The sequence below is a fragment of the Pterocles gutturalis genome, unplaced genomic scaffold (genome assembly GCF_000699245.1).
Source record: "Pterocles gutturalis isolate BGI_N339 unplaced genomic scaffold, ASM69924v1 scaffold21608, whole genome shotgun sequence".
Classification (NCBI taxonomy): domain Eukaryota; kingdom Metazoa; phylum Chordata; class Aves; order Pterocliformes; family Pteroclidae; genus Pterocles; species Pterocles gutturalis.
Window position 1 is genome coordinate 973 of NW_010126361.1, and position 24,564 is coordinate 25,536.

At 39.9% G+C, this 24,564-nt stretch overlaps 1 protein-coding gene across 1 annotated transcript in view; it reads left to right on the plus strand.

The window, feature by feature from the left end:
• Window positions 1-2,299: 2,299 nt before the first annotated feature.
• PIEZO2 (piezo-type mechanosensitive ion channel component 2) overlaps window positions 2,300-24,564 on the plus strand; it is a gene marked incomplete at its 5' end in the record, with an annotated part of 89,937 nt that continues 67,672 nt past the window's right edge. Inside the window, 12 exons of the mRNA XM_010078967.1 lie at window positions 2,300-2,423; window positions 4,041-4,294; window positions 4,962-5,110; window positions 5,834-6,007; window positions 9,498-9,539; window positions 14,139-14,374; window positions 18,288-18,448; window positions 19,401-19,577; window positions 19,756-19,881; window positions 21,883-22,083; window positions 23,881-24,085; window positions 24,207-24,308. Coding sequence (XP_010077269.1) covers window positions 2,300-2,423; window positions 4,041-4,294; window positions 4,962-5,110; window positions 5,834-6,007; window positions 9,498-9,539; window positions 14,139-14,374; window positions 18,288-18,448; window positions 19,401-19,577; window positions 19,756-19,881; window positions 21,883-22,083; window positions 23,881-24,085; window positions 24,207-24,308 — 1,951 coding nt within the window. The remainder of the gene's footprint in view (window positions 2,424-4,040; window positions 4,295-4,961; window positions 5,111-5,833; window positions 6,008-9,497; window positions 9,540-14,138; window positions 14,375-18,287; window positions 18,449-19,400; window positions 19,578-19,755; window positions 19,882-21,882; window positions 22,084-23,880; window positions 24,086-24,206; window positions 24,309-24,564) is intronic.

Sequence of the window (24,564 nt, forward strand, 5' to 3'; positions counted from 1 at the left end):
CCATCAGGACCCATGGACTTGTGTATGCTTAGTTTGCTTAAGTACTCCCTGCCTTGATCCTGTTCCACCAACGGTGCGTCTTCCTTGCTTCAGACTTCCAGTCTCTGGGAACTGTGATTCCTGAAGACAGGTCTTGCAAGTAAAGACAGAGGTAAATAAAGCATTTGGTACCTCAACCTTTTCCATCTTCTGTGTCACCAGGGCCCTTGCCCCACTCCGCAGAGGGCCCACATTTTCCCTAGCATTCTTTTCTGCTTATATAAAGAAGCTCTTCTTGTTGATCTTAACATGCCTTGTCAGACTCAATTTCAGGCCTTGGATTTTCTAACTGTGTCTCTGCATGCTTGGCCAGTGTCTATATTCCTTCCAGGTTACCTGGATCATCATCCATCCCCAGGCAGAGCCCATGCATTCCAGCTGTGCTCTCATGCAAATCGCATCTCCACCTCTGCCTCTTCTTGGCCTGTGATTCCTAAAGAACCTGTAACCCTCCATTGCAGCTGTGCAATCTATCACACCCTGTCTCTGTGATCCCAACTAGATCGTAGCGCTGCACAGAGGTCTCTAGTTCCTTGTATTTATACCCGATGCTGCATTGCATTAGTGTACAGACACTTCAGAGAGGCACACGGCCTACTGATTTCCCAGAAAGGATCTGGAAGGTTTCCCTGTAATAGTGCCTTGAAAGCATTTCCTTGCTTACATACAAATGCTTGAGGTGACCCCACATAAGCCCTGTTTTGTTGATTACGTGTTTCCTTTCATTCACATCACCGTAGGTGCCCTTTACTTGTCAGTCCTGTCCATCACTCCCTCTCAATGCTGCTAGTAACTCTGTCCCTCCCTGTTATTCCTAGTTTAAAGCTCTTTGAATAAGGATTGAATTTAAATAAAGATTGAATACTGTGTTCTGCAAAGAGAGGAAGATAGAAAGAAATGTACTGTGTTTCTGCATAATTTGCTGCATGCTATGTGTGTGTTTCCTGTTCTGAAAAGGAAATAAAAGGGATACTGTAAAAGGTGGACTAAAAGCATTTCTTTGATCTTCAATCCTTCAAGACTTTTCTTAGAGCCAGCTCTGGCTCTGGAAGTGCCAAAGAGACCAAGGTGTAAATGCAGCAGGGAGATGGAGCTAATCACTGCAGAACAAATTTGTGTTTTACAATATCAATGGTTTGTGTTGCAAAAGCCAGAGCTCCACTAGGTATCTGGAGAAGCTGCGACAATTCACACAGGCTGACAATCTTCTGCGGCAGCTCAGTGTTAACCACAGACTCAGTGAAAACAGCTGTCGCCAGCCTGAGACCTCTCCTTTCCCCCATGAAGTACTTGCACGTTAGACGGAAAACAGGAGGGTTCTTTACATTGTACTGCAGACCTTGTCATTCTATTTTATGCAAAATACTTGGCTCTTACATGTTTCCTAATGGAGGTTTTATTATTCTATCTTAAAAAGTAGTGAAATTACCCTTGCTCTGCACCATTGAAATCAGTGGTTTCCAGAAGGTAAACATAAAATCAAGTGTATGATGAATAAGCATCATGCTGTTTTCTGGATTTTGTTCATCTCTCAGTATTGCAAGCTGTTGAATTTAGCTTTTTGCAAAACACAGAAATGCAGTCTTCATTAGAGAGATATATTTATTTGTAGGGTATCCTGCTGTTATGGAACTATCATCTCTTAAAGCTCATCAAAGAATTAAGAGGCATCTGAAATCTTGTAGCTGCTCCAAATGCATGGCATTTTTAGTTGACTGTGTCTTTTTTAACTTAAAGACATACAAAGAAACTTCTTATTTTTAAATTAATTGTGTTTAAGAACCTGGGGTAACAAATCTTCTAAATCAAAAGACTTAGGATATATACCAAACCCTAATAATGACAGTACACTCGCCTGCCTGTGCTTCTTCCCTGCAAAAAGGGAAAAATGAACCAAAATGGATAGATGGAATTTATACCAATCGATATATATAATGAGAAGATCCTTAAACTTATCAGATGGGAGTTAAAAACTGAATAGAATGGGTGAGAATAGAACCGTATACATAAATATTTTTAAGAAAAGATGCAAAGTGAAAAGTGGAAAAGTCCAAGTGAAATAAAGTTGTTTTCAATAGAGAACATTTCCTAAATGGTTTAACTTCCACAAAGATGCCCTTTGACATTGATGCCATTGTTACCATTTTCTGATGGACAGAAAAAACAAAGGCATGCAAAATTCATGAAAACATATATTTCTATTAGCAGGATATAGTATATACAATTAGTCTGTTGTTTTTGTTTTGATTCTTGTTTGCAGATTCTTTTCACAATTACTTTCTGGCTACTGCTTAGGCAACACCTCACTGAACAGAAAGCCCTTCGGCTAAAAGAAGCTACTTTATCTGAGGTCAAAGTTGGAAGTGAAGAAAATGAAGAAAAAGGTAAAGTCACCTCCAGTTTAGCCCTTCAGTTGTGCTAGAAGTTCCAGTTACTGCATTTCTGTAATGCTGAAAGCAATTTGCAAGATACCTATTAGCTAAAAAAGATAATGCAAAAATTTGTGTGTGCAACAATCTCTCGGGATATTAAAAAAAAAACAAAAAACACCTTTGAACTTTGGAAATGCAAATAAAATGAGAATTCTCTTTACTGGAAGGTAATTGAAATTACTCATTTGAGAAATGTCTTGGCACTTTCAAATAATCAGTTTACTCCTGTGTCCCAAACTCAAACCAGCAGATTAGTTTCCATGGGAGTTTAACCACAGGAGAAGAATTTACATAGGAAAAGTCAGTTGCTAAATTCCTTGGAAGTTGTGTTTGTGCATAAACACTTGTACAAAACTGGAAGTTAAACTACTAATTTCAATGGGAAAATAAGCAGGTAGATTTTTCAGTGCAGGGGCTCCTGCTATCAGAAGTTTACTGCTACAGTTTCAGCTCATCTAAGAGCTCGGTAGCCTGTTTGCTCTTTTGCTACTGGGCACATGTTCCCCTAAAAATCTTTCTTGCCCTTTTCTGTCTCTCTGGATGCTGATCTGAACAAGTTCAGCTCAGTGAAATAGTAGAAAGCCAGCCCAGGAAGCAGTTGATGTAGCTTCTTTTTTTGATTGATTACAGTATTTTTCTAAGTAAAACATTTGATTAGTGTCAGAGCTGGGCACTGCAAGGATTTGCAAGGCAAGAACAAGGAAAGAGTCTAAGAAGTGGGATGATGAGTGGGACAAAAGGAGCATGTGAGCCTTTTGATGGTAAAGTCTTGATATTGTTCTCAATGTGAAGAAAAGTATTACAGCTACGTGCAATGAGTTTGACAAGCCCTATTATCTGGATACTTGCTTATGTGTACTTGCGACTGGGGGACACTTAAACTGCCCTCCACAATGCTCACAAGGTTAATAACTGGGGAATGCTCTCTGTAGGGCAAAAGCAGCTTGTCTTTTCTTCAATGACTCAGGTACAGCAGAAGAAGCTGGAAAAGTGGTAGTTTCTTTGAAAATCAGCAGTGTTAGTGCAGCATTTATATTTTTTAAGCTTGTTTGGTTTTATGTTAATGTTTTCTCTTGCTTGTGGTTTTTGGAGGTAACCACAATATTCTGTAAAGGAGGAAACTCAAGATGAGAGGTTCAAACTCAAGATGAGAGCTTAAACTTTAAACTCAAGATGAGAATTTTCTGGTGGTGGTGGTGGTTTCTTTGTTTTCCATTTGAAAAGGCTTCTTGCCTGGGAATATAGGTATTGCCATGGAAAGTGTTTTGACTGTTATCAATTATACAACCCTTAGGCTCTGATTTTCTGCTACAGCTGCCTACATTTCAGACAAAGTGAAGATGGGTGTCTGGTAAGGATGTATAGCTGTGCACAGTATGGCTGCACGAGCAGGTTGAAGTTCATGTGAAACCCCTGCTCTGGAGGCATGTATGACTCAGAAACACAATCTGTTGTGAATATTGTTTTAAGTTTCTGTGTTGTGTGCAGAGATACTATTTTCCACCCATTTCAGTTCTTACTAAAAGTTCCCAAAACAGCCAGAGGTCAAATGTGACTCTGTATTTGCAGAAGAGGAGCTGCAAGAGGGAGAAGTGTCAGAAGAACAGGAAGAAGAGAAGGAGAAGGAGGAAGAGGATGATGATGATGATGATGATGAACAGGATATTATGAAAGTTCTGGGAAAGCTGGTGATGGCTATGTTCATCAAGTACTGGATTTACGTCTGTGGGGGCATGTTCTTCTTTGTCAGCTTTGAGGGTAGAATTGTCATGTACAAGATCATCTATATGGTACTGTTCCTCTTCTGTGTGGCCCTCTATCAGGTAAGTGAGAACGGTGTTAACTGAATTTTGTCCTTGAATACAATGGTTCATACCTTTAACTTAGTAATAAAGTGGCTCCAGACTTCATAAACAGTGTGTTTGTTCTTTAGTTAGGGACAACATAATAAGGTCATTTGAAGGAGTTAAGACAAATTCTCCTTTGGCTTTTGATTATAGTGACAGGCAAAGTGCACATAAATTAGGTGCATACAATACACACATCTGCTCTGGGACCCCACCCCACATCACTGTGAGTTTTGAGGCAGCTGTGGGAAAATTCTGGGCCTGTACACATTCTACATAGCCACCAGTTTTTGTGACAGCTGGTCCATACCATTTCCACACCCCAATGAGCACGGAGTCCCTCTCTTCTTGGACTTTCATCACCTAATGGTGATGAAACTGAGTGACTGAAGCTATCCCTGGCTTTTATGTCTGTGGCCATGTCCCAGCAGACATTTTTACACAAAAATGTACTTGGGTGCATGTACATCAGGAGAAAAAACTGTATCTCAAGAACTGTGGCTGCTGTTGAGTAAGCATTTACTTCAGGCCAGCTAGGAAAAATAGTATTCTTAGCCTTTGTTTGCCAGTTCCATGTTGTCAGTATTTTTGGCAGTGTCTTTGCCTTCATCTTGTTTCAACATCTTTAGTGTGTAATTTTCAGGTGCACTATGAATGGTGGAGAAGGATTTTAAAATACTTTTGGATGTCGGTGGTTGTTTACACAATGTTGGTACTTATCTTCATCTATACATACCAGTTTGAGTCGTTCCCTGGGTTGTGGAAGAACATGACAGGCCTGGATGAAAACAAGTAAGTGTTTCCAATTAATTTCATTTTTTCTTTGAACTTTTGAGTTCAGTGTGGTGGAAGGCTCTGGGAGCAGTCTTCCTTTGTGTGTGGGAAAACCATCATGAGACAATCCCCAGGCATAGCAGACTTGGCTCAGCTCTGAAGCCATAGATCTATTGGTGTAACAATAGAGGTGAGCAAGGGCATGAGAGGAGCTCAGAGTCATTATTTCATCTGCTGCCAAGGCCTGGGCACCGCTCCTGTTCCCAATACAGTGCCAATACTACTCTCTACCTCTAGCCATAGGAGCAAGACCTGGGAAGAGATTTAGGGTAGATTTGCAGGATGTCTGGAGCTGATGAAGGTAGACATGCCTTCCTGCTAATAAGGAGGGATGCGTTTCTTCCTCCACATGATGTGTTGGGCATTTCTCGACAGGAGCTTCCATGAGAAATGTAGATCTCCAGTGCAGGACTTTCAGAGCCAACTCATCTGATTTAAGAGGTATATGGCAGGATTGGTTCATTCGACTCTGTATATTTACAGTATCTCTCTACATTACTGAGTCCAAATGGTGGATATTTGCACTGTAAAACTTGCTGTTTTAGAATAATTTTGAAAACTAAAAGCAGATAACAAGTACCAGCCCCTTATTTCCTATTGTAAATTATTTATAATAAGGTCTCATGGCAAGAAAAAGATTTTGGTACAAAAAGGTCACTTAATGGCTTTATTGTTTTCCAGACTAGCAGATCTTGGCTTAAAACAGTTTTCTGTGGCTGAGCTATTCACACGCATCTTTATCCCCACCTCCTTCCTACTGGCGTGTATCTTACACCTTCACTATTTCCATGATCGTTTTCTCCAGCTCACTGATTTAAAAGCTGTAACCAGCAAACAGGACAACACTATTTACAGGTAAAGAAGCAAAGTAAATGGAGCTATTGGTTATCTGTATGAAAGTGCTATTTCTGACTGTCTTGTAATGCTCACTTTTCATTAAATGTTACTTGCCTTTGTCATAACTACCTGGTTTAAAAAGAAGAGAGAAAAAATAATTAACGTCCCTTAGCATCCAGCACCCCGCTAAACAAACCACAGCCAGAGTATCTGTCTTGCCTCACTTTCCCCTACACATTAGAGTTTTTCATTTTGGGGTACATTTTTTAAAGTACTGATAATATTAGTTAGTTAGTTAGTTGTCTCATTATCTTTGTGCTTTAATGGGAGTTAGATGCTTAATTTTTATGTATGCCTTTTTGTAAGTCCTGTCAGTAATAGAAAATGTGGCTTTTAATTTGGGTCACTTCTGTTTTTCAATGTCCATTTTGAGGGCCAAATGAAGATTGAGATATTTGGCGGATACCACTTTTGCATTGGACAGTTAGGCCTTTTTGTACAGTTGAACTTCAGAAATGGAAAAATCCCAAACGTGTGGTCATTCTTTAAAGTACTGACCCTGGGCTATGCTAGCTCTTTGAGACATTCAACATTCTCATGAAGAAGTTTATTAGGATTTTTTTCATTATTCTGGCACCCCACTTTTCCTGTGTTTAACTCTTCCATATTCTCCTGTGTAAAAACATCTGGCCTAGGATCCTTCTTCAGGAGTGTCAGACAGAGAAATGGTTTCATAGTGCATAGTGTCATATTATATTTAATTCTTCAAAGAAACAAATTCATTTAGACACTATTTTTAGAATGTTTACCTGTCCAATGTTAAGTGCAGCTCAGCTGCACTTCTATGAATGGTCACTAGCTGCATAGCATCACGTACACCACAGTGTGTTGTGGAGTAGCGACAGTTTATCTCAACAGAATTCTGCTCTAGGTCTTGCTAGATTTACAAAAGCATTTCAGATATTCTTCATGCATTCAATTGAATATGAAGCAACTTTACAGTGTATGGAACAAGTATGTTTGTGTTCCCTATCAGCAGTGCATATGAATAAACTCTGCTTTTAAAGGATGCTTCTGGTTTCTGTATTTAAATAAATTGCCAAAACCAGAATAAATCAAACTTGAGAAAATTTCCTAACAGTGTTGTATTTTTTTATCTTTTTAAATTACTGTTTGCATAATATTTTTTGTTTTTGTTGAATTGCTAAATCTGATGGTAGATTCAAGGGCCCTTTGAAATGGCCTGTGAGCAAACTTTCTTTGCCCAGAGCAGACTTTTTGTACAGTCTCTGAACTGGACAGCCAAGCCATGAAACTGGAGCCCAGATGGGTGTCTGAGCTGAAATGGGGGCTGTTCCTGAGCTGAGGAATTTAAGGGAATGCACTACACTTTACAGGAACTGCGGAAGTTTTTTTGTAACCCAAACACTTTGCACTTGTGCTGAATAACATAGGAACAGCTTCCACCTCCCTGCTTGTATGATCCAGTAGGCGTAAAACAGAAAAGACAGCCTGAGGCACTCCCAGGATTTATGTGGGTTCATGGTACAGCACACTCTGCCTGTGAAACCACTATTTGCAAATCTTTCTGTTATACATGAAAGATAGCAAAATATTAGCTACAACTCTCCAAATGCTATCATGAAGAGAATCACTGTAACTAAAGTTACATCACTGCCAAAGGATGGTACCGGTGATACTAAAGACACAAATATCTTAAGTGTCCTGTTGAGATTAAAAAAAAAAAAAAAAAAAAAAAAAAAAAAAAAAAATTACAAGTTTTGGAAAAAAAAGAAATAAAAAAAAAAAAAAAAAAAAAAAAAAATAAAGAAATTACTAGTATTGGAAAAGAAAGATGCAGGATGTGGATTTTGTCCGTAGTCAGTGAAATTTTTGCCAGGAGTAAGTAGCCTTGAGATACGGTGCTGAAAGTAGACATTCATTGTTGCACCAGGCTTTTTACTGAAGTGGCAGGTGAAGAGAATTGTATGATACCATTAGCTTATTTGTTTTGCTGCTATACTGCTATTTTTTTAAGTCTAAATGTTTACTAGATTGTATTGAGCTGTCAGATGAGTAGCTAGATATTTTTAACTCCTAAATGTAGTGTATGTGCTACAGTGGCCATTTTGCAGTATTTCAAAATTATGGTTACCCCATATACCATTTGTTTCTTCTCAGAAACTTTCACAAGTGTGTCCAATACCCAAATCAGAACACTTCTGGTTTGTACTACCATAAGCACTGCCTGACCTATGAAGATCCACCTGTTTTCTTCCCTCTTGATACGATAAATCATACAGAGTGTCAGCCAACTTTATAATTTAAAGCTTCAGGATGAGAGCTCAGCTGACATTTGTGTTGATAATGCACAAAGCTGAATAAGATCTAACACAACAACCAGCTCCAGCTTAACAGTAACACTAACAAAATAAATAAATTGCAGGGTCAATTAAAAGACAGATTAAAGACTCATATGTATACGTGCAATTTTCTTACAAAGCCACTAAAACTTTCTCTTGTGCTTTGAAAACACTAGTGTTTGCTCAACAACTAGTTTACCTTTCAAAACTGCTTTTGTGCTGCTTCTTTTGCAACAGACAAAAAATTTTAAATAAGAAAACTGAAACTTTGTGTAAGCAGACACAACTCAATCCTCTTAATAGTGAACTTGTTAAAGCAAGCACAACAGGTGAGAGCTAGTCATGAAAGTACTAGGGAAGGCAGCTCCAGTTTGTCCATCTGCCCCCGAACTGCCATGTACGGTTATGGTATTATGCTAATGTTAAAATATGGTATTATGCTAATGTTAAAATATAGTATTATGCTATGTTAAAATTGCTGAAGCTGTTCATGTATTAAAATGCTGCTTCACATGAGAAAAGTTTGCAGAGTGAGTTCAAGAGTAAGGCTCTGCCAGCTGCAAATAGAGGGGACAGAAACTGGCACACTGGAACTGCCAGAGTGAGGCACTTCTCACTGTTTATAAAGGTGATGTATAAAGGTCAATTTTACATCTGCAAGAGAAAGAAAAATCCTCTGATGAGGACTTTCCAAGCTCATTTCCTTGCTGCACCATGAATTATGGTACGATGGAGATAAAGGCTGTGAGGAAGACAGTTTCTGTGGTATGATGCTCCATTATAATCACCTTTAAATAGAAAAAAGGAGCAAAGTATCTCTTTTCAAAAATATGCAGAATATTCTGTGCTTACTTGAGATAAAGCAGTAGAGGCTGTTCTGACATTTGGGGGTCTGTGGAAAGAACCTGCGGTTCTAACTGAAGTTGCATGTTGTCTAAATGTTGGAGTATTGCATTTATATGCTTCCTAGACTTTTCACTGCATGGTGTGTGTTAAGCTTGCAGATTGTGTTTGTTGTGACAATATGTCTCTTAGTAGACAAGAAAGTGCATTTGTTCCTATTTAACAGTTTCCTTTTCTCTCTCTCTAATTCATTTCCCATATTCATCTCATGCATTCTTGTGCTTTCATCTCCTACCTCATAGCCATGCCAAAGTCAATGGCCGTGTTTATCTAATAATTAATAGGTGGGTACTTCAATCTTTCCTTTCCTTTAAAACTTCTATACCTTAACTTTTTTTGGTACTTCTTAATTGCTTTAAAACAAAGTATGTTCTTGCTGCACAGTACCGTGAAGTAAGCAGGGAAAGAATGTTGTTCAGGTATTGTAGTCTTCTAAAGCTGGTGAAGTAGTTAATACATCTCTCCTGCATACGTACAGGTTGTGAGTTGATCTCCCAGATGGGAATTCTTCTCTTAAACTTGCCTATGCCTCAGTACAGGAGTAATTGGTGCTATTTGTAATTGGCTGCAGACAATAGATTTGGTTGAGGAGGCTCATTTATCAACCCTTTGTATGTGCATGGAAGGATGCATGCCTGCATGTGCACACACACAGAGACACACGGACACACACAAACACACATCCCTATCTTCCTCACAATCACTTAAGAAAGGGATTTTGTGGGCCAAGGCAATTAAATGTGCAGTATGAGTTTGTAGAGACTGAGATGTCCCAATTCAGAGACAGAAATGGAACACGCAGTACACTGAAACCACTGCATGCTAAGGATGTTAATTCATGGGCTGAGTTGGGTGCTACAGGATCTGAACTACAAAAAGCCTGTATTGCCATCATTGTCATCCCTTTATAAATGGAATCTTGAAAACGGTTCCATGAAGCAGATTTCTTTCAAAATATTTGACTGGAGTATGTGTGGACGTTTGTTTCGTCAGCCCCAAGAATAGAAGGACTTCTGAGTTGGTTGACATTGCTGAATATAAACAGAAAAGCTGAGAAAATCTCTTGTTTAGGTATTTGTGACTACCTGCTCTAAGAAGTTAATTTCTGTGTCACGTTCATGCTCCTTCTTCAAATGCTGTCACATAGTTTAGGCCAGGGTTCTGAAAAGTTCACCAGAGCTGGAAACCTGATCTGTAGGATGCCCGTGTGTCAGGGAGCAATGAGGGCAGACAGCTCAGTGAGGGCAGGCAAGCTGGGAGCCGAGGGCTCTCCCATGGGGAGTCAGGAGCAGGAACCAGTGACTGAGGGTGAGGATCAGGTCTGGAGACAGTAACAAGGGTCATCCACAGCCAGATAAGCTCCCAGCAAGTCCATAGAGATGAGCCAGGTCAGAGGTGAGGGCAGGGAGTCAGTCTGCGTGTCAGGCTTAGGGTCAGGGAGGTGCAGGAGCAGGCACAGACACAGCTGTGGTGCAGCTGCAGGGGCAAGAGCCTCATCATGAAGGCAGCTCCCAAAGGATGGAGAGGGACCCCCTGCACTGAGGCTTGTCCACACATCCCAGCACATATCAGCCAGCTGGTCTTGGATGCAGGCAGCAAAACCCCCTGCAAGGGCAGGGAAGGCACACAGGGTCCTGCCGATAGAGGCTTGCTTGGTTTGAAACTTGCATGCCAGATATTCAGGAGATGGGTCACTAATGTTCTGCAGAGCAGAAAAGCTTTCTGTTATTAAGTCTGTGCATGACAGATACTTGAAAAATTGTTTTGAGCCAGAAGCTTACAAACAATTCACAAACAGCAAAAAACTTATCAAAGGTAAAAGATACTTCATAATGCATCCAGTAAGCTGTTATTAATTAATATTGTGCTCTAGCAAATCACAAGTAGATTAAAGTACTAGGAATCCAGCAAGGACATGGGGCACATGCATGATTTTAGTGCCTCTGAAATTGTGTTCATGCCTAAAACTAGATTTGTTAGGATATTTCTTGTTATTGATACCCCATTTAATGAATTTGAGGCTAGGAAGTGCTGTCAGTTAAGAGCATTAGTGGCTGTACCTTCAAGGCTTGTTACCTGCGTTATTATTAGTTATTCCTCTTCCTAAGTATCAGACACAATACCTTTGTGTTATTTCTGATAATTTCCCACCAGTATATACTTTCCAACTTGAGGTTACACCTGACTAGTTGTGAAGGCTGTATGGGTAGTTTGTCTTGGATAGTCTAAACTAGTGCATTTTTATATCCTAGTATCTCAGTGTTGTCTGTTATGCAATATCACGTGATCTTGTAGTAATAAAATTTAAAAAAAAAGAGGAACAACAACCCTTGCAATAAATGAGGAGATTTGAGCAGAAAGATTCCAAGTAGACTATTTGAATAGTGGGCAGGGCTTTTTATCAAGACTTGGATCTCCAGAGGACACAGTCTTGTGCTCAAGCCTGATGTTAGTAGAACTAAGTGCCAGCATACTGAAAACTGAGCTCTATCAGCTATATATATTACATGTATATATTTCTATCTTTATAACCCCATCACCTTCTGGATATCCCGGATATGAACGGGAGTTATATGAATAGAGAAAGATGAGTCTTCTCATACAAAATCCTATAAGGTTACTGTGTTTCTGTCCAGTTTACACTTGAGGTAGGTCAGTAAGTCCTTGATCTACACCAGTGTGAATATAGGGTTTTCCATTATAAAAGTCAGTTGGGAAGATACCTTATTAAAATCAATGCAATTGCACATGTGCAAAACCTGTCTGATTGTATGGATACTTTTATTTCATTGAGCATTGCCTTTTAAATGGGCTCTGGTGATTCATAGTAACTGGGAATCTCCATAACATGTGAAATGAACTGAAAATTCATTCTCTCTTCTTTATACATGACCCTTCTGTTGGTACATTATTAGAGTTTTAGGTAGATATGGAAAGTTAGATTATGTCATTTTAGGGAATATTGTTACTTTAGTCACTTTAGAGAGATATGAATATCCTTTTAGTGTATATGCTAGCTTAAATATCAAAATAAAGTATATAGAACAAAAAGACCTAGTTTCAGTAGCTAAAGCTACTGAATATATTGTTGAGTATAAGTGATTTTCAGATTATTGGACACTCAGGTTCATAGCCCAATCTATGATAAAGGATTTTAGTAATTCTTGTGATGAATGTATTTATCCAGTGAGGTTACTTGGTGCTTAACTCTCCTGTTAATCTTCTACTTTTAAATGAAATTTTCTGCTTTAGGTAATTGGTACAGTATTTCTTCTTCAAGATTTTTTTAGTCAGATTTCTGTAGATTTTCCCTCATTTAAGCCACCAAAGTTTCCATCTTGAAGAAACTGCAACTCCCAAATATTTGAAAAGTAATTCTACTTGTTTGACTTTCTCATTAACTGTTTAGCCTATGCTCTTATTTTTTTAATGATTAGATAGATAAATCTAGATTTATAGTTTCTTGAACTGTAAAAATCCTAGTTAAAATTGGCAGAATTTCCTGCCTAAATGGTAATATGCCAGAATTTCACGTCATGAAAAATAAATCCCTGACGTGGTACCATAGCATATTAAAGTTACTTGTAGTAGTCCAGGAACAGTCTAACAGGTGCTTGAAAGTATGCTTGGTGTAGTAATTTCCATAGCATAACTAAACATTTTGTGACCTGATCATATAGATATGCACTTACCAAAGGAAGACGTTATTGCAAGAAGGGACTATTTATGACAGTAAGCGATAAAAAATCCTTGCTCATCAAAGCACATAGGATCAGGGAATTAGTAAAAATGGATTGTCTGCAAATATGGGAGGTGAGTCCCAACAGCACAGCTGAGGGTGAAAGCCCAAAATATCTGAAGCCGTAAGTGAATGTCTCTTTTCTCAGTAAAGAAAAGATATATACCTAATAAATCTCAGAAAAATACCATTTCCATGTTGAATCAATTGTATCCCAGTTTTTATAGCCTGAAAATTACTAATAGCTTTAGCAATTTAAGAAAAATTCTCTGTGAGATGTAGAAAAGAGAGAGAGAATGAATGGCACTATCAAAGACAGACATGATAAAATACACTGAAGCCAGAACCATGGAATTTTTACTTTCATTTGTTCCCAAACCTATAGCAGGAAGAAAACTTGCAAATTTCTTGGCTTCCCAGCTACAACTGTCAATTGGAAGAAGGTGGAAATGCATTTACAGTAATCAGTCACATACTTGCGATGATTCAGCTGCATTATTGACAGCATGGTACAGCACTGACCATGTTTAGCACTGGTGTAAATAGGTTTCCCCCTTCCCATCTGTGCTACAATTCCATGTTTCTTTGTAGAATCGCCCTGCGAATGTCATGATGGCATGCTCTTGGCATCAGAAGGCTTCTGCAGATGGAGCAGGAGAATGCTTTATGACTTGTGATGTAGCATGACATATTTGTCTGTGACCTTCTTCTGTAACCCCTCTGTTCTCATCTCCCTTTGTCTTTCTGTTCCAATTACTTTGAGCAGCCTCAAGAAAAAAATACCAAACCACCAAAATGAGTAAGTCCCCTATGAAGTCATGAAATGTTTCCTCTTAAACAATGTCATTTCATGCTTCTACATCTTAAACTCTGACCATTTTATCCTGTGGGGAAAATGTCAAGTTTAAGTGTCAATACCACTCATTACTAACTAACCATTAGTATCTGAGTGAGAAGTAGTTACTAATACATTCCAACTCAATTTGCAGTGTGTGTTTGGAGAAAGTACCACAATCATTAATGTTTCCACTTCTAAGGCATTTTCCATGAATGGTTTATTTTTTTTAATTATACATCTTAAAAAAGAAAAAGACTACAATGTCATTACTGCTCAGTTTGCTGACATGCTACTATTTACCAACAGACTGGTGCATCAAGATGGAAGCCTGCCTGACATAACTATGATGAATTTAACAGCCAGCAGAGAAAAGGAGGAGGATAAAATGCTGGAAGAGGCTGGTGAGAAAAGAATGGAAGAGCCGGAGGGGGAGGGAGGGAAAGGGAGGGCCGAAAAAGGAAAAGAAGAAGAAAAAGAAGATGAGGACAAGGAAGATGATGATGATGATGAAGACAATGACTCAGAGGAAGAAGAAACTACAGGTAAGCTCTGCAAATTGCAAATTTTGCCTTCCTCAGCTTTAGTTAACAGTGGCAGCAGGTGGATCGTGCTTGCTTGTCCCTGCTCATTTCAGTCATCAGGTTTTCCTTCTAATTTGACATACAGTCTTTGCCAAAAGACCCTGAACTGAACAGATATTTACTTGTCAATTATTTAAGAGGCTACAGTCTCTTCTAGGGGAAAATCATACTGTTTCTGTAGGATGCTGAGAGGATGAAAACAAAAGAAACCCCACCTCTTTCTTCTAGGTGATCTGGGATGGATTAATAGGAGGTTACCCCAAATCCTAAGAACTCCTTTAGGGTGAAATCTCTTTATTTTCTTCATTATAGAGAAAATACACATACATATTTAATCTCTAATGCTGCATGCTTTCAAGGCACTCCACTACAGAAGTCCCAATGGCTTTGCTTCATTATTAATGTGCACATTAGTGTCATATTTTTCACTTCTGAATATGGAATGTGTAATTGATGTCAGATGAACATAAATGTGCTTAAGGGCAGACATGGGTAAAGCTGATGTTGTCATCCTTGGTATTGCTGGGATGAACTCCTACCATGAATTATTTCCATAACTCAGTTTGGAACATGAGCCATGAGTGAAAAACAGGGAAGGTCATTTAACACCCAAGGAAGTTGTATTGTCTGGAAATGACCTTACCACAGATTTAGGTGTTCATGCCAGTATTCACAGGACTGTGACACATAAATAAGGACAGGGTTTTGGTCAAGGCAACATGGCAGCACATCTGGCTTAGCTGCCTCAGGAGAGCTGAGCTGAAACTATTTGTCTTTCCAGGCTGGGGCGTCTTCCCTCACACAGGTGTTCATGGGCCATGGAAACATTTCTTAGCCAGCTCTCGTGTTCTATGAGGGTCGACGAGTTTGTTGCATACTGGCCATCCATACGTGATGCAAGGACTTGGGAACAGAGTCCAGCTGGTGGAGGTTACCCTGTGCAGTGAGCAGGGAAGTGGGGAGCTGCAGCCTTCTCCCAGGGGCCCACCAGGAGTGAGGCTTGGCAACAGCACAAGGTGCTGCTTGCCATGTTGTCATGGTTTAGGCCAGCCAGCCATAAGCACCACATGGCCACTTGCTTTCTCCTCCCACCTCCTGCCAGAATGGGGGAGGAAAATCAAGAAAAAAAAAGGTAAAACCTTGTGGGCTGAGACAGCAGGGAGGGATCACTCACCAGTTATGATGATGGGGAAAACTGACTGGACTTGGGGAAGAAATCAATTTAATTTGTTACCAATCAAATCAGAGTAGGATAATGAGAAATAAAACCAAATCTTAAAAACACCTCACCCCACCCCTCCCTTCTCCCTGGGCTCAACTTTACTCCAGATTTCTGTGCCTCCTCCGCACCAGCACCACAGGGGGATGGGGAATGAGGGTTGCAGTCAGTTCATCGCATGTTGTCTCTGCCGCTCCTTCCTCCTCGGGGGGGGGAAACCTCACACCCATGGGAGACAGTCCTCCATGAACTTCTCCAGTGTGACTCCTTTCCACAGGCTGCAGTTCTTCATGAACTGCTCCAGTGTGGGTCCCTTCCATGGGGTGCAGTCCTTCAGGCACAGACTGCTCCAGTGTGGTTCCGCCACGGGGTCACAAGTCCTGCCAGCAAACCTGCTCCAGCCTGGGCTCCTCTCTCCATGGCCCCACAGGTCCTGCCAGGAGCCTGCTCCAGCACGGGCTTCCCATGAGGTCAGATCCTCCTTCGGGCATCCCCCTCCTCCGGCGTGGGGTCCTCCCCGGGCTGCAGGTGTATCTCTGCTCCCCCATTACCCTATGGCTGCAGGGGCACAGCTGCCTCACCATGGGCTGCACCACGGGCTGCAGGGGAACCTCTGCTCCAGCGCCTGGAGCACCTTCTACCCTCCTTCTGCACTGACCTTAGTGTCTGCAGTTGTTTCTCTCACATATTCTCACTCCTCTCTCCAACTGCAGTTGCTGTTGCACACCAGTTTTTTCCCCTTCTTAAATATGTTATCCCAGAGGTGTTCCCACCATCACTGATGGGCTTGGGCTTGGCCAGCAGTGGGTCTGACCTGGAGCTGGGGAAGCTTCCAGCAGCTCCTCACAGAGCTACCCCTGTAGCTCCCTTCCCTCCCACCAAAACCCCACCACACAAACCCAGTACACATGTGTGATCCATCTTTAAGCTGTACATGCATTTATTTCTACCAGAGTTATATCATTTTTATTTAGCCATATGGCTGGAGTTTTAACATTATTTTAACATGTTCACATGTGCAGGTTTTATTACAGAGTAATGTGGTTTTTCAGTGGATGTGGCCAGGTTTGTATTTTATCCCCTGTCCATGTAGTGCCTGGACATGCTAGACAGAGCTCACTTACCTGCCCTGTTCCATTTAACTGGCACTGTCTGGATATACCTTTCATTATGGTAACCCTGCAAATTAAAATAAATGCAATGAAAGCATGAGTGAAAACATCTAAGTCTCTATTTTAAATAAAGACTTTCTGAAAATACACTTGTGCTTATAGAAGCACGATTGAAGGATTAGAGTTCTATAGTTTAATTAATTTTTCAAATTTAATTATTTAGTCATGGCATTTACATCACTCAGCATTTTTATTAGCATTTTCTACGTTGTGGTTGGAGAAAAAGGGTAGAAGAAAAAAAATTATTGGTATTTGCTTGTCAGGTATTCCAAAAGTTAGCTTTTTTACACAAGTGTGCATGTGTTTTTTTCACACAAATATACACAGAATAACCATCTTGGTTTGCTCTAAGTATAAAATAATCAGATAAGTTGAAATAATTACATGCAGAAGCTGGTAAATCTTTTGCAATTTACAGCTTAGACAGTGATGTGCTTTGGTGTCATTTGTAAATGATTCCATCTCTGATGTTAATTCTAAGAATGTTCTCACAGCATGAAAAATCCTTCCAAATCTCCAAAATGCTTCTGAAAACTCTAATACAGTGTGAAGACTTGATACTAATACATACCAGCCTGGTGAAAGAGTTTTATAGCCAGCCTGCAAGCAAATAGAGCACTTAGAGAGCACTGTTCAGCATATGTATTGTCATATATTCTCCTGTAATAGACATTGCCACATTCTTGCTCAGTGGGGTATTATTTGGAAGGATGGCTTTTTTAGCAAAATACTGTCTGCAAAGGGATAAGTTTACCCAGCTTCAGGATCTTAACTTGCTGAAGCTCCCTTTTCAACCGAGAGAAATATTCAACTGGGCTGCAGTTGTCCTTGCCTGTTTCAGATGTCGTTTCTGGGATGGCACAAATCACACTCTAGGAGGGTGTGCTCCTTGCAAGACAGTTTAGATAACTGACATATAAAGACATCTATAGCACAGCTGTGTAAACCCATGCGACAAGAATCCTACTCCTAGTGTGCATGGATCTCTTCCAGGTTGGCTGAAAAGCTTTCTGAATAGCAGTAGTCTGTGCTTTATGAAAACAGGCTGAGTCCATAGCTTCCAAACATCAAACAAAATTCTATTCTTTCTGAGCTGGGTAAGGATCAGGGCTGGAACATCTCAGCTCTAGTCCCTAGGTGGAATCCCCAAGCATAGGTCCAAAGATACTGGAAGAAAATGGAGCCCAGGCAGGGCTCTGCTAGAGAGGAAAAAAAGCAGAATTGGGAAGGAAAGCCACCACCACCACTTTTGAAGTGGGGGATCCTTTCGGTGAATGTGGGTCAGAATGGTGAACACCACAGCTAAGTGGGCCTCAGTCCCATTTTGTCTTAATTAACCACTGAGCCATACCTTTAACCTCCTTGTCTTACTCTAAGGCCTAGGAGAGAAGAAGTGGAAAGCTCATTGTCTAGTAGAACATTCCTTTTTACAGAGACCATCTTTTTTAGTCCTCCCAATGGTTCTGCTTGAATATCTCTGCAGACTTAAGGAACAAGTGGCATCTGGTGATCGACCGCCTTACAGTGCTGTTTTTGAAATTCCTGGAGTATTTTCATAACATGCAAGTCTTTGTGTGGTGGCTGTTGGAGCTGCACATCGTCAAAATCGTTTCCTCTTACATCATCTGGGTCACTGTGAAAGAGGCAAGTAAACACCCACTGTCAAAATCTTACCTATGGTGGAGACTGTCAGCATGTGCTGTGCCGTGGCACAGCCAACCGTAGGGAGATGCCTTCCTCATGTTGTACCTCACTAAAATTGTGGGATCCAGCTGGGCTTGTCAGCTGCTGGGGATCTGCCTTGACATCTTCTTCCACAGTGATATTCTATCTGCCTAGATATTCTCGACCTTCCCCTTTTCTCCAGGTATTAAGGTTTTATTAGTCTAATTCTTTGAACTCAAGAGGCGTAATCCCTCCCCTGCTCAAGCTGGCTGTGGGCATCATCCAGGGATGGAAGGTGTAGAAAAAGGTTGGGAAGGAACATCTAGGAAAATTACTTAAATTGGGTCTCATGCTGAAAGAACAGGAACATGGAACTACGCCTAAAGAAAAAGGGAGCAACACTTTTAGCTGTGCCTGTGGTGTGGGCAGTGTGAGTTCTCTACCTGACATAGCCATTCCTTGAACAGGGTTGTAGGACAAGATTCACCAAAAAAAAAAAAAAAAAAAAAAAAAATCCTTTTTCTCACATCTTTGGGGGGGAAAAGGTCAAGAAAATGAAGGTGGGTTCCACAAACACATGGATCTGTATCATCTCTTCTTTGTTTCATCTGTGCTAAAGCAGCAGAACCATCATGTGGTCCTTCGTATTTCATGTCTGTTTGTAGGGTGGGTATGCAGTTCTGTGGGTCTAATGCTACGTAGAAGATAATGTTCTTCCTAAACTGACTGTTAAGTATTTCCTTCTTCACTTGCCGCTTTGTGTCTGTGTTATTGTGAATATTGTTGTAATTTTTTTCAGTATTTTTTCACAGTTGCTGTTATGTCCCTTTCTTTTGAATTATTATTTTTTTTCAGTCACTATGGAAAAGCCCAGACTTTCTCAGTCCTCTTGTTACTCTGTGTAATTTCCATCCTGTTTTTGTGTTTTCAGGTGTCTCTGTTTAACTTTGTATTTTTAATTGCCTGGGCTCTTGCTTTGCCATATGCTCAGTTTCGCCCATTGGCATCGAGTATCTGCACTGTTTGGACATGTGTGATTATTGTCTGCAAAATGTTGTACCAGCTCACATCTATTGATCCCAGCACTTTTTCCAGTAACTGTACATTGGTGAGTACAAGTGCATATTAAAAAGGTTTGACTGCTGCCTTCTTCAGTGAAGAAGAGCAAAAGGAAGCATATTAAGTACTGAAAACTAGAGTTCATCTGATGTATTATTGTTGATTATCATTGCCTCCACAAGCAGCCTTGAACTCATTTTTTATAAACTGTTGCATTTTCCTTTTAGCCAGGAGAGAATGAAACTAAGGTCAATTTAGAAGAACTCAAAACCTCAGTCCTCTACAGTGGGCCAGTTGATCCTGCAGAGTGGGTTGGATTGAGGAAGTCTTATCCCCTGCTTGTGTACTTAAGGGTAACTTCTTTAATTATCTGTGTTGAGATTATTTTCTTATTTGTGATAAAATTAGCAATGTCTTTGAAATATCATCTGCCACACAAAAAAAGTAATTTATTGATAATAGGGAAGTACAGAGGGGAAGGAGACAGCAGAAAGCCGTATCTGTTACACAGGACGTTTCCAGAAGGGATTCAGTACCAATTAAGAGAACCTGCGTGTAGAAGTATGGCTTTCCGGCTCTACCATCTGTTAAAAGCACTCTAAGAAATGTGATATTTAAGAACTCTAAGTAATTAAAGAGGTACATAGCTTTCAGGTACCAAAGAGCTGATGCATCTAATTGGAGTAATTGCTTTGAATGACAGTATATGCTATAAGCAGTTAATTTTTTTAAGAGCTTATTCCTTAGTCACAGCTTAGAAAATATGAGTTAAGGGAATAATTCATTCAGACACTAGTAAATGGATGTCTTTTGTTTTTCTTCTTGTTTTTAGTTGATGCCTATAATAATATTTTATTATTGCTGTCTTGATTAAAAAACCCTACTTACAGGAGAAATATGACAACTCCTGGGGGAAATCTTGCATGTCTCTTCTTAAAGAATCTCCAAAATTTTGTATACATTATTTAAGGTTGTCAGAAATTTGTTTACTGAACAACAGCAAGTTTTGATCTAACTAGATTTATTCCTCCTTTCTTCCCTGAGAAGGAAATATTTGTAACCTCTGTGTGCTTTATTTGGGTAGGGAAGCCCTGCCAAGCTCTGGCGGTCAATGTATCAGGCCCTGGTAGTGCCTCAGCCTCTCAATCCCTTAGCCATGCACCTCCCACAGCTGAGAATATATGTGGGAAAGAGCAATTACTGACCTAAGAGTTCTGCATGGAGAGCAAAGTTGCCTAGTGGTGACTGACTTGACGCTAGTATCTTTACAGCTATAAATAGATAATACTTTGGGATTTGAAATTATTCTAGAAGGGTTTTCACTGACTTAGCAAATAAAATGGCTCCTCTACATAGAGGAATTCAGTTCAGTGCTAGATCTAAGGTTCCAAGCTTCAAGTCTTGATGTGTTTCTGTTATGCCCCTTTAATAACAGACATTCAAAATGTCTGCAGTGTTGAAGTAAGAAGACTATTTGTGATGGATTGTGTAAAACTCTCCCCAACAAGAGCAGGAAGTCCAGGGACAGCAAGCAAAAATAACTTATTGTCAAAAAAAAACCCAAAGCCTAAACCAAAGAAAACCAGTGGCATCTGTCTCAGGACATTCTTGTCCAAAATATTTCACATTGGACAGAGATCTAGAGATTGCCTCTTCAGCTTCAGTTATAGCTTCCTTGGAGGACTTTCTCTGAGATGATCTCTTTAAACAACTTTTGAAGTTGGTTAATACCTCTCTTCCATTAAGCATAGGGCAGATCTCCCTCATTAGAGAAAAAAACCTCTTCAGAGCAGCTCAAGACTGCATCCCAGTAAATCTGGCTTTGGGACAGAAGGAGCTGTGCCTGAGTGGAGACTGGCAGGTGAACTGTTCATTTGAAAGAGTATCCAGGATATATTTGCACTATCCAGCATCGTTGCAGTTTTAGGAAGTTAGTGCTTGTCCTCTGAACCCCTGCAAATTGCTTTGTATATGCTTGTGTCCTCTATCTCCTGCAAAGCAAAGCATGATATTTTAAGAGAAACTATAAAACATGAGAGGGCCCATGGATGGGTCAGTGCATTTTCCCTCCCCTTCCTTTCCACAACTAGTGTTCATTATATTATTTTTTAATGAGAGTCTTTAAATGTATCTTTTGAATGTCAGTATGTTTCATGAAAATCCAAGAAGTGGTAGGAACCTTGCTTTGTTTCAATTACAGTAGCTGGGAATAGGTGCCAGTGCATCTTACAGCCCGGAAGCACTCAGTGTTAATATCCATTTGCGTATTCATGGGTTTATGCTTACCAGAAAATTTTATAGATTTTTGTGACTTTGATTTTTGTTTAATATTCTTCTGATTGTGTCTCCCGTAGAATAACTTACTGATGCTGGCTATTCTGGCTTTTGAAGTTACCATCTACCGTCATCAAGAGTACTACAGATGTCGAAATAACCTTACTGCACCTGTGACTAGAACCATTTTCCATGATATTACGAGAGCACATCTGGATGATGGACTGGTAAACTGTGTCAAGTACTTCATAAACTATTTCTTCTACAAGTTTGGTTTGGAGGTAAATCACTACATATTAATTTTTTTTTCGACTATCATTCCAAACCTTTCGATTGTGTTATTTTTGAATATCAGCTTGAAGAATGTTTGACAGCTGGGTGCTTATTAGTTATCACTCATGTTAGACCTTGTCACAGTTGCTATCTGTCTGCTAGTAGTGTTTTTCCTCTTGCTTTTCTTTGTATGTCTTATTTATAACTCAACAAAAGGGATAACAGATGGGACAAGAGACAGAATTGAGACATAACAACTAATGCACAAACACACTGAAGGAACCAGGGGCTGCAGGAGCAGAAGGCGGGCAGCAGGGGCTAGCAGGCCGTTGTCTCTGTTTAAACATTTCTAAGCTTCCTTTGCCTCTGGCTGCACAAATGCATCCTTCTTTTTTGTACTTGTTACTGTATCTGTTAGCAATCTGCAGGAGCAAGAGCTCCAGAGAAGGTTATTACTGCTTCATGCCCTAGAGTAAGACAAAGTTCTTTCTCCAAAGATCTTCTCAGTAATCAAGAAACACACAGAGAATTAGGAGGGGCAGGTACAAATGAGTGAAGAGGTTTTTCTGAAGATTCACGATGTGTTCTAAATATCTGGTAGGTGTCTTATTTAGTAGAAGGTCTGCTTGTCTGTTTGCCACCAGCAGTGGCCCAGACTTCTGGGGTTTAGGGTCAGCTAGTGTATTTCTTCTATCTGCTTCACCCAATTCAGCAGCAAAACATCAGAACTGAACCTGCCTTGAACACAAGCTATTGCTGAACAAATGACTCACACAAAAAAAAAAAAAAAAAAAGAAAAAAAAGAAAAAAAAGCTTAGTCTCTGTTCCCTTCATCTGTTTGTTCACAGACACATGAAATGCACTTTCAAAAATGTTTGTAGAAATAGTGATTTTTCACTAATTTCTACAGCTATCTGAAGAAGGCAATTCCTAGGCTAATGCATCTCAAATCTAATCATAATGATGCTCTTGACCTATCTATTAAACACTGCCACCCTTTGCTACTGATAAACAGAATAAACTGTTCACAGCCAGTTCGAGGATTAAGAATAAGTGAAAATTAAAATTAATTAGCAAGCTGCTTCCTTTGGGAAATAAGCTTCATCATCCTAATCTGAGGACAGAAAAAGTCAAAGTAGTGAAGTGCACTGAATAAATGATTCACTCTGAATTATTCACTAAGTTTGAAAACATGCTTTATGGCACTGAGTGAAGGGACTACTTTAAGTGGAGCCAGAGAACAGAAATGCTCTGGGATGCAGAGCCTTTAGAAGAACGGAGAACTAAAGCTGCCTTACAGCAATTGACTGGATTTGTCCTTAGCCAACAGAAGTTGTATGGTCTAAATCCCTTTTATTTTTGTCTGGTTCCCACATGAGAATACACTTTAGTTGTTGTTATTCTTAATAGTTCCTCTTCTTTTTCACATCTGTAAGTGATTAAAATATATGGCTGTGTAACATGTGATTTGCTTGGCAGCAATTAAACACTTTGCATATAGGCTACTGTGACAATGCTCTTTCCATTCTGTATCTTCAGATATCACATAATGGAAACCCGCTTTTTTACTGTATTCACATGTTTATCACTCACAGAAGAGTATTGAAAATTTGAGGTGCTGGGGTGGGGGAGGTTGCTGCTGGAGAGATACAAACTGTCTTAGTGTATTGGTTTGCACAGGCTTCCTGCGGTCGGCCCCAGCACATGTCCAAACATTCTGTCAGGATCCAGAACAATTTCGCATTGCTGCATTGATTAGCCATCAGGTTGCAAATGTTGCTTATGTTTCTTTACTACCTTTCCAGACGTGTTTTCTTCTATCAGTGAATGTAATTGGTCAACGAATGGATTTTTATGCCATGATTCATGCCTTCTGGTTGATTGCTGTATTGTATCGACGTAGAAGAAAAGCTATTGCAGAGATCTGGCCAAAATACTGCTGTTTTCTGGCTTGCATCATTATGTTCCAGTACTTCCTTTGCATTGGCATCCCACCTGCTCCTTGCAAAGGTGAGGACACTTACCCTTTATGGACAGCAAAGTGCTGAAAAATTGAGAAGTATTCAGAAGAAAAGGATGAAGTAATTGTTATAAAGCACTGATTGCTTTTTTGTGTGCTTTTGTCAAACAGACTATCCATGGAGAAGTGGTAATGCCAACTTCAACTCCAACATCATAAAGTGGTTATACTTTCCAGACTTCATTGTGAGACCAAACCCTGTCTTCCTTGTCTGTATGTATTTTAGCATATAGTTGTGAAATGTTTACATGTCGTTTGCTTAAAACATCTGTACAGTGTAATTTGAAGCTGGCCTTTTATTTACTGTTCGGCAGCAAGCTGACATTCTGTGGGAGATTGAATACTAAGTGTGACTCTGTATGTAGTAGAAAAATTCAAAGAATAAGTCATTTCTGCATCTATTTTTACCATACCCATTTTTTAGTGAAGCGGCATCAAAAAGCATGATTTCCTCTTTTCTAATTTATTT